Genomic DNA, 11,000 nt, shown 5'->3' with positions numbered 1-11,000 from the left:
ACATTTTATTTACCTTTTTCTATATTTACTATAAAATTAAAAGAGAAAGGTATAAGAAAAGATCAATTTTAGAGTTTGAAATTTAAAAAATCTGACCCAAAAAAAATCACAAAAAGCATGCCAGAAAAAAGATATCTTGGGATTTGCATTTTTTTTCATTAATTACTTCCATGTTAGGTGTTTCTGAAGTCTATACATTTAATTTCTTTTAAGATTTCATCTGATTTTTGTAAGAAATATATTTAAAATATATTTGAGCATTTAATATAACATATTAAATTGTCCTAGTTTACAAATCAGAGGTAAATGTTATGAAGTTTCATGTTGGGACTTAATTGATTGCAACTAAATACATCAAAAACTTTTTTTTACACAAATAAAGTCAAAGAATTTAAGAACAAATATGTACATGTATGTCAAAGTTTTCAGTCAAGCTGTTAAAATAGTCATTTTAGAAATTTAATTATTTGTGAACAGTTGGCAAATATATTTTTACATGTATTGAACTGAACTTTTCTGACATTAAAAGTGAAATTCAAAGTAAAAAACGTCTACATTTTTCAAAAAAATATTCCCTTCTGAAAGGCTTGTGCTTTACCAATCAAATTTTACCACACAATGCTTAAAATTCTGCTTTAAACTCTATCAATTACAAACTAATACACTAATAAATAAGTAATTATTAAAAGTTAGATTAATTTCTAAATGTTTTCCTGCATTTTTAAAATGCTGCTTGAAATGTGTGGTCATAATTTCTTAAGGATTTAGCTCATTTTATTTTGTTTTTCGTAGTTGTTATCATATTTCCCTGCTCGTGAACGCACCTCCGTTTGTAGGAGTGTCGCCTGAGATCGTAGATAAAAAGAAGATGCTTCACTAGACATCAGATTTTTTAAACTCCAGATTTCGAAAAGCACAAAGGCGGAATGGTGGTTTTTATTTTGTTTTGTGTACAAAAACAACTTTTTAAATTAGAATTTATTGGTATACATAATTCAAATGTTTTGGGGGTACTTTAAACAAAAGTTGGTGTCTTTCTGCGCATGTGCGTTGATGTTACTTCCGAGCGTCCGGCGTTGCCTTGGAGAGAGCGCCTTAAGTTTCTTTGCCATCTTTGGTACAGTCTGTAGAGCGGTGCTACACGGCGCACGAGACTGTAGGCAGACAGGGATCCGACCTTAACAGAAATGTCGGAAAGCGGGAATCAGGAAGCCACCGGGGCCTCGAACGGCAGCGGCGGCACGTCAACCCCCAAACCGTCTTTTGGCAACAAAGTGACAGTCGTGCTCGGGGCTCAGTGGGGCGACGAAGGGAAGGGAAAAGTTGTGGATCTGCTGGCACAGGACGCGGACATGGTGTGCAGATGTCAGGTACGGGCGCCTCCAGCCTCACACAACAGCAGCAGGCTTGACAGTTACCGGGTTACCGGGAATTCCCGCCCGGTCGTCGCTAGCTAACGGCACTTTTGGCTGAATTCGTGTCACACTGTGTGGTCACGACCCCCCCGGAGCGGGAAACCGTTCTTGACAGCTTCCAAGCGTGACTTCCTGACAGCTTCAGTGAACATGCCGACAGTGTCACGCGCAGATGGTGCTGCACGAATAATATGTATTAATAACTTTCAATCAGACATAATCACAGGGTTAGCTCAAACGCTAACAGTAATAGTGACAAACGGGTGGAATGGGAATAAAACACGTTGTGTTTTCCTTTTTCCCAGTCTGCACTTGAATACATCCTCGTGTACATGTCTCCGCTATGAACGGGCAGCCGCTAATTGGGGAATATCGGACACATTGGCGCTAAATTAGCTAAAGTCACCTTGAGTTTCTGCTAACTGTTTAGCTCGTCAGACACCTGTAAAGCAGCGAGGGATTGTTTCCTGTTTGAATTGAACGGAGCTGGCGAGCGCGAGGCGGGAGGCGCGAGCGCGGCTTTTCTCTGAGGCTTGTGGGTAAATATTGTTACCGTCAACTTTCGTACTCTCAACAGCGCCCCAGACGATTTAAATACGTCTTTTTAACATTAAAAAAATGCCTTATTATAATTTTATAAACATTTTATGATAGTTTTGCCCACCACCGTCTATTACTGTTGCAATTTTATATGCGAATTGTCGCAAATTATACAGATCTAGGAAGGAAAATGAGCCAAATTAGCCAAAAAAGTTACAATTTATGTAACAAATGTTTGCAGTTATGATAAATAATGCTTTATTATGCCCATCTATCTTTCTTGTACATGTTTTTTATATTGTTTTACAGAATGTTAAGGCTACAAATTCAAGAAATAGTATCAAATAAATGATATAAAATGTAATTGTTGATGTTTACAACTAGCAGAACTTAAATATACAGTATAAAGGAGCTGGAAAGTATTAATACTTTAGGTATAAACTAATGAGCTGTACCGGGGTGGAGCTATAGGGGGGTGAGGGGGCAACCTGCCCTCAGTTTTTGAGTTATTATTAGTCTCATTATGACAAACATAACCTTTATTAACCCTTCCGCTCTCTTTGGGGTCCAGATGACTCCAACCACATATTGATATGTGATTTCTTCCATGACAAAGGTGGACAGGATTTTATGTCTGTCATGGACATTAGTGAAACTCAAAAATCAAAGATAAAAAAAAGTTCAGCGCACTGTCTTGGGGGGTCCAGATGACCCCACTTTTAATGTAAACAAACTAAGGAGAGCGGAAGGGTTGCGCATTTTAAAAATGACCAAAGCAACATTTTTAAAACAAATATAGAAACATTTAAACAGTTAGAAATATGTTTTTTAGTATTTAGTATGTAGTGTCTGGCCCCTCCCACTCCCCTGTATAAAATGATGTAGCTCCGCCTACTGGGCTTTGTTGTGTTTCACTCATAGAAGATAAAAAACAATAAAACATATTTATAATAAGGACCACATTTGTATTTCTTTAGCCCCCTTGTTTTTGCAATTTTTCTAAATCACTAACCAACATCAAAAATCAGTTTATCATTATTGTTGCTAAACAAAAATTCACAGCTGGTTGAAATTAAATAATATTTAAATAAACAGTTTGGGACTAAATATATAAATTAAAACCTATTTTTTCACTTTGTGAGCCAAATATAGGATATGTAAGGAGTTATTATGGTTTTACTATGTAAGATAAGTAGAAGACAATTAAGTTTTAGTATACTGTATTCATAAAAATATTTATTTGAAAATTAAATAAATAAAAAAATAAAAAATAAATGTATATTTAATAAAAGATTACTTGAAGTATTTAACAAACAGTGGGACGTTAATGTATTATAAAGGCGTTAAGTTATCAATTTGTGTTTTAATTGTATTATAATTCTTCTATTTTGTTCATTGTCATTTGGTCTTTGAGTCTCCAATGAAAAATATTCTATTCTTTATAAAAATGTATTAAGATAAATTATTTTTTTATTTAAGAAAAAGCATAATTGGCTTATCAAATACATAGATTGATTTTCAGTTAGAGTTATTTATTTTTTCTTTTTGCAAAATTTTCTTGTTTTTTATACTTATTTTGCTACAATTTATAGTTTAGCTTTCATGGAATGTTCTGTATTAATCACAATTTTTTTAAATACAGTTTTGCACAGCCAAACTAAAATTAGTTTTAGAAAGGGAAATGTGAAAAAAAGGAAAAAAAATATTTTAATCGTGTCAACATATCAATGAAAAAGGAACTGTTAGCTAATTAGCCTGCGTAATACTGGGGAACCCTTTGGTATATTTATTTGCGTGACTGCATCAAGTCACAGCTAACATATGTAGAACAATAATTCATAGGATTTCAGTGACAGAAAAGGGGAAAATTATGTTAAAATCCTTAAAATCAAATAAGAATATAACATTTTCAAAGAATCATTGAATTCATAAACATGCAGGTTAAACCTAATGCAAATAGGCATAAATCAAATGTGAAAACAGCTTAGAGTCATGTTAGACAAGAGTATAACAATCACTCATAAATATTAGCTTGTGTGAAGATCTAAACTTAAGGTATGTAAATACGTTTAACCTTTGGACAAATTGTTCTTCTTCCTGTAGCTGACTCCTGCTCTGCCATCTGTCAAAAAATCTTCTCTACTGCTTCCCAAATAATATTTCATAAAGAAGATTAGGAGCTAAAGCAGCCGTAGTTCAGAGAATCAGATTCATTCTGATGGCTGTGGTAACATTTCACTCACTCGGTTGACTTTAGCTGAAGTTCACCGTCATGTCTCAGCAGCAGCGTTCTCCCCGCTTCCCTCCGTTCACATGGTAACCTGACTGGCGGCTCAGCTCCATTGCTGGAAGACGATGATGACACCATCCAAGTGTGATATGGGTCTAAAAACAGAAAAAACCTTTATCATTTTGACCAAAAAAAATAATTAGGAAATTTTTAGTTATTCATGTTGGTAAACAACTGTTTTTCACTACGAATGGATGCATTTCTACTGTGGAGTACCGTATTTTCCGAAGTATAATACCGCAGTGTTTTTCATAGTTTAGCCAGGGGTGTGACTTATACTCAGGAACGACTTATTGGTGTGTGGGTTTTTTTTTAGACATAAATAGGCTCATATATTTCAGATTTTCCCAGTAAACACCTGTTGTTTCTTCTGACAACCACTAGAGGGCGCTGCATCAGAAGTATTTGCTACAGACAGCAGCAGAAGAAATGTCGTCCAAAACAAACAAGGAAGAGAATCTGATTGTTTTCCTCTTAAACTTTGATATTTTTCTTATACAGATTAAAAAAAATAGTATTATTGTATTAATTATTACTATTATTATTTTTTTTAGCTATACTGGGCTCGGCGGGTTTTTTCTGAAACGTCAGACTTTTCTCCCAAAAGTGCGATTTATACTCCAGAGTGACTTCTAATTTAATTCCCGAATGTACCCCGCTTACACCCAATAGTAGCTGGGATAGGCACCAGCAACTCCATGACATCAGCAGGTGTGGTAAATGGATGAAGGACCCGAAGGATGAAGAATTTTTGGTGTAATTCCCATGCCAAGATTGCAGTTTGGCCACTAATGAAAGGAGACGCAGACCTGACGTCTGATAAAACCTGATAAAATCACTGGAACATCTGTTCCAAGACAAAAACAATTAGAATTTCAGTATTTTTATTTCTACTGAGAGAGATATGACATCTTAATCTCGATGTTGAGGCAGGAATTCAATTTCCATCTCCTTCAGTTACTTCATGGGAAAATCCGTCAGTTTAGGAGACTGGTGTTGTTGAACCTCTGACACAGTTCTGAGCTTTTCTTTGACCTTTATCTCAAAAAACAAAAGTATTTGTGTGTGTGACATCAGTGCAACAAAGAATCAATCTCCAGCCTAATGTTTTAAAACCTTTGTTGTCCTACAGCTTATAGAAAGCAGGCTAACCAACCTGCAGGTAGATCGTCCTGTTTGGCCTCGTCTTTGTTTTCCAATCATAAAAGTAGAATAATAAATGTATTTGTTTTTCATCGCTCAGACAACTTAACTCTATTTGACGTTAAATGTCAGCTCACTTTAGTTTGCAAGTACACAGGGAACTAAAAGTGTTGCATCAACAAAGACGTCGGTGTTTCTATTGACGCATTTCTTGTATTGGGAAACTCATTAAAGATGAAACTATTGCTTCATGTTTATTGTTCTTAGTGCAAATTAGGTATGAAGCTTCATTTCTGCGCTCCTGCTTTTCTTAGAAAGGCTACAAAGGTAGAGAGAAGTGAAGGAAGGATTGCCTTTTTACAATTATACAGTAAACAATTGTGATGGGAATTTAGGAATTTTAATTTACTGTAAATTTAGATGTTATGGGGGCGACAATCATTCCTGCCAGGACCTGAGCTGCAGCTGTGCAGCTGTGTGTCTGATTTTTGAAAGAAGAAAGAAAAAAAACGTCTTTACTGCTGTGTTATCATGTCATGTTTGAGCTTTTGTCACAATTCAATTTAAAAGAAAAAATTAGACCAACAGTATTTCACTTTTTCCTTTCTAAAATCTAGTTAAAAATACAAATTAAAGTGAGTAATTCTAGGTATTTTTGTCACTGAGTGTTTTACAAGTCCTTTAGTAGGAATAAACTTAAACAGTAATTTATTTTGTAAGCTTCAATGTTTTTCCTTTACTTTGTTGTTTTTTTCTAAAGCTAATAGCTGAAAACACTGAAGCTGATAGCTGAAAACGCTAAAGCTAATAGCTGAAATCGCTAAAGCTAATAGCTGAAATCACTGAAGCTAATAGCTAAAAAACACTGAAGCTAATAGCTGAAATCACTGGAGCTTATAGCTGAAAATGCTAAAGCTAAAAGCTGAAATCAGTTAATCTGATAGCTGAAATCGCTAATGCTAATAGCTGAAAACACTGAGGCTTATAGCCAGCTAAAATATTAGCTAAACTTCAAAAATAGCCCAAAACAGCTGAAAAAAAGCCTAAATTAGTCAAAACAGCTAGTGTGCTAATATTAGCCAAACTCCAAAACAGCCTGAAAACAAAACAAAACAAAAAAAACTTAAAAAAAGCCATAATTAGCCAACAGCTAGCATGTGGCTCAAATATTAGCTAAACTCCAAAATTGCCTAAAAACTGGAAAAAAGCCTTAATTAGCCAATAGCTAGCATGGAGCTAAAATATTAGCTAAGCTACAAAATAGCCTAAAAGAAATCTTAGTAAATATAAAAATAGTCCATAAAGCTAGAAGAATGACAATTTTTTAAACTTTAAAACCATAACTTTTTAACATAATTATGAATAATTAAAAGGCAAGAATATTATTCCAGAATAAATCAACTTAAACCTTGAATAACTTTCAATATTTTACTATCCATAAAAATATATTCTGTCAAAATTATACACGTTAAAAATGAGCACAGGATAACATCGGGGCATTAATTACAATAAAATAAAATGATCTGGAGAGCCGGATAGAATTACCCGGAGGGCCGGATCTGGCCCCCGGGCCTTGACTTCTACACATGTAGTTTAAGGGGCCAAGTCCCTTCGGGTCCACCTTAAAAAAACAATTTCGGACACCACTAAAGCTGCATGCCCCTCCAATTGGAGGGATAGGTAGAAGCTGTAGGGTAGGGGAATAATTCAGATTCACCCATTAATTCAATTAATCTTTTTAAATGTGAGTGTGTACCGTCTTTTGATAGATTTTCAGCTACGATTCAAATCATAGTTGTGTTAAAAAGGACAATCTGTGTCTCTTTTTAAACAGACGTCTTTATAAAACTCAAGTCAACAAAGTAAAACATAGATCCGGTTGCTGGTTGGTAGAACCACATAACTGCACGTCTGTAGCTGGTTTTTCTCTTATCAGTCGGCTCATTGCCTGCAGCTCTGACACTAACCATTCTAGCCACACCTTTTCAGCCTCCTACCAGGTATGTTTCGTGTTCTAGGGGCCTCCTTCATCTGGATCAGCCTTTTTCCATCCCGCAGCTCTTAAAGTACTACAGCCACTCTTTTGTAAAATCATTCCCAGTAGTTTTTTAATTATGATTGTGAAGGTTTTAGCCAAAATTAAGAAGTTTGTCATTTTTGAAATACTTATTTTATGCACAGCGGGAGTAATTGAGAATTCTGTTTGCACGCTTATAGCCTTAAGCTAGCATTAGCAGAGCATAAAAATGCAATATTGTATGAATCGAGCCGTACAGTTTTGAGCTACTGCCAGCTTGGTGTTAAAGGCTCATTATTTCTTGCACATCTATGCGTTAGCTTAGGTGTGCTTTTTCAAGCATCTGGTTTTCTGATCTAATGCAATTTGAATTAAGAAATACTCAGAAACGCAGCTTCAATTGTACCTTTTTTAATACGAGAGCAATGCTACAAGAACATGTTAAAAACACAAAAAAGACAATTGTGATGGGAGCAACTCTTTAATGTCAAGTGACTTCTTCAGTTTTTCTGTGGTACATGCCTCACAGGAGCTGGTCCTTCAATGGGTTCCTCCACCTTCACTGTTACTGTCATCTTACGTTGTTTTTTCTGCTTTCTAAAACATTAAAGTTTCTTTTGGCAATGTCCAAACTCCCACCTTTACACCTAACTACTAAAATAACTATATAGTGCGGGTTTGGAATTTCAAAAAGTGAAAATTGAATCAGTATGAATTTGTCCAAAAGTTTATTTATGACTTCACCGTGTTCTGATTATGAAAATGTGGAATCTACAGTTTTTTAGGACATAGTTTCTGCAGAGCGGCAGGAATTTATTGGAAATTCTAGATTTTAGATTTTATTAACTTTCAGTAAGCTGCTGCTTTCTTGGGGTTTGTGCTGGTTCTTGCCGATTTTAGACTTTTTTTTTTAACAACTACAAGTTTTTTTAAACGGCACTTTTTTCGTCTGCTCCTGATTCACAACTATTAAAATAAAGAAATACTCAAAAATACAGTTTTAATCTGAATTTTCTTTATATATGTCTTCCATCAAGAGAAAAATACTGCAAGGAACACCAATTTTCAAAGGAACAATCCAGGCAACCGTCTTCTAGATGAACTCGTTTCCATCCGTCTCCTATTGGCTACACATAGCAGCTTTGTCGATCATTAAACTTCTTAAAATAAATGTTAATGAGAAGCTTTTTTTCAAACAAGTGTTCATCTGTGACGTCCATCCTTTAGTCTTGACATGTTTTGGGTTGGGCATCCCCGAACAGACTCCCTTCGGTATTTATTTATAATTATGTGCGTGTGTATGGGGGGTTCGTCTTTGATATTTGAGCGAGCGCAGAGAAGCTTGGGCTGACGGACTCAACCTTTTTATAAAAGCGGCTTTGCCAGCAGTTTTGGCACCAAAGCGCACCTCTGGGCTGGAATCTCATATTTCCGTTTCGTGCTTCTCCCTGTAACACACACCACTCACACCCTGAGCACACTCGGGTTGGAGCGTTTGGGTGTTGGTCGGGCAAATAATCCTCTTCAAACAGTCTGATTTTCATAGTTACAGACATTTAGTTTATAGACAGGAGGTCTGTGACAAAAGATAATCAGATCAAACGGTTCTCACTTCCTTCCATATGGAGTGAATTCTTGGTCATATTTAGATTGTAGATTGTGGTCGTGGTTTAGTGTTTGCCTTGTCACCACAGGGCACATTATTTAATATGTGACATGATTAAGCTCAATTCATAGATTAGATTTCCTGGAATTAAATATGCTTACAGTCAGTGTTTTCGCTGAGGTTTTGTATTGTTTGTGGGTTTACCAAGCTCTTAGGTCCACAGTTCTTTTGAGTATCTGTCATTGTTTTGGATTTAAAATTTTATTTTATTTTAGCTGCCTGTTGGCGTCAGTTCTCCAGCCCATGAGACCTTGACTGTTCTCAGAATGAGATCGTACTTCCTTCCAAGAGACGAGTGTCCTTCCAAACTCAATCAGCGCCGTCCTCTCTCACTCGTTTCTCTTCCATGGAGAGAATATAGAATCATTAGATTTGTGTGTGCGTAGTTCTTGATTTGTAACTCATTCAATATATTTTGTGCATAAGTACAAAAATTACAAAATAAAAAAATAAAATACAATTTAGATATGCACAACTTAAAATTACAACAGCTTGATTGAAACTAACTACAGATACCAATCTTTAAAAACTACAAATTGCCCGTTACTCAACACAAATTTACAGACAAATCCGATGTGATATTTTTCACGTCTCCAAGATTTGTGTTTAAGTGATGCGTTTAAGGCTGGGTCATCAGTTTTTTGTTCAGCCGCCTTGAACTTAGAGTGTGAGTATTATTTGGTGAAAACAAGACATTTTCCCAATTTCTTAAACCAACATGCCCTATAAGTATTATAAAAAAGTCAAAATATACTTCTATAAAACACTCAACACTAAAGCGTCTCTATTCTCATCGCTCCCTCGCGGCTGTGCTTTTCCCGTTAGCATCTTCGCCACAGAGCTGTCCTCGACATCCAGAGAGCGGACTGAGTCGATCAGTCCAACGTCCCGCTCCGCTCCCTGGATGTGGAGAAGGATTTGGCACTACAGTAACTGGCTCCCACTCTATAAGAAGAGGGGGTTTCTGCTGCGAGGGAGCAATAAGTCGATCAGCTTTACGCCCGGCTCTCTGGGGCAAGCAGGCAGTCAAAGAGTCCGCTCTCTGGATGTCGAGGAGGACCTCGCATCGCCTGCTTGAGGAAGAGACCCGCGGCGACGGCGCTGCAGGGAAAGCGAAACCGAATAGAGAAACTTTAGAGTTTTAAAAATGCACATTTAGACAAGGAACTGGCTTAAACCTGAGCCCCCTACAAATTCACCACATGGAAAAGCTTACCTTCTTTTCACAAATTTAAGGACATTTATTTTCAGGATACCAGACAAAATGGACCGCTTTCAAACTAAGAGAAGCATGATTGTTTTTATTTATGAAGTTTATCTAAATCAAGTTTAGTTCAGTTTCTTTTGTTTGTTTAGCGAGATGGTGCCTTGGATCAATGTTTGTTACAAAAAGAAAACAAATAAAAAGTATTTAGACATTTTATGTTAATTATTGGACATATCGATTTACAAACATTGGCAAAATGTCAGGTTTCACCAGATAATATTCACTATCTAAGTTTAAATCGGCTCATAAGAAAACTCTGATGCCCAGTATTTTAGCATCATTTAAACACAAAACTTGGTTGATTTGTGTGTAAATGTGTTTTTTGTGTGTTTGTGTGTACTTTTTAAAGATTTCTGTGTGTTGTTAGTTTCAAGCTGTTGTAATTTTCATTAAACTTGTATTTTATATTTCTTTTATTTTTAAACGTTTGCACACGTGAATACACAATTGCAAATACACAAGTTACACACAAAATGTATGAGTTACAATTCTAGAATTATGTACACACAAATTGGATGAGACTCTTCCAATCCGAAAGTATTTTTTAAACTAGTATTTAGTGGTTGGTAGGCGTATAAACTTCTCCTGTATGTGGATTCAGTACTGTGGGAAAATATTAGTGTTTATAGGTTATGACAAAACTGGCACTTGACAAGAAATCC

General features: G+C 35.9%; 1 protein-coding gene across 1 annotated transcript in view; it reads left to right on the top strand.

Moving 5' to 3' along the window:
* The first annotated feature begins 993 nt into the window (after window positions 1-993).
* Window positions 994-11,000, top strand: part of adss2 (adenylosuccinate synthase 2) — a 28,971-nt gene continuing 18,964 nt past the window's right edge. Inside the window, exon 1 of the mRNA XM_024297796.1 lies at window positions 994-1,370. Within this exon, the coding sequence (XP_024153564.1) occupies window positions 1,188-1,370 (183 nt within the window). The 5' untranslated portion in view covers window positions 994-1,187. The remainder of the gene's footprint in view (window positions 1,371-11,000) is intronic.

The sequence above is a fragment of the Oryzias melastigma genome, linkage group LG15 (assembly GCF_002922805.2).
Source record: "Oryzias melastigma strain HK-1 linkage group LG15, ASM292280v2, whole genome shotgun sequence".
NCBI classification, from domain to species: domain Eukaryota; kingdom Metazoa; phylum Chordata; class Actinopteri; order Beloniformes; family Adrianichthyidae; genus Oryzias; species Oryzias melastigma.
This window is presented reverse-complemented; position numbering and strand designations above follow the sequence as displayed.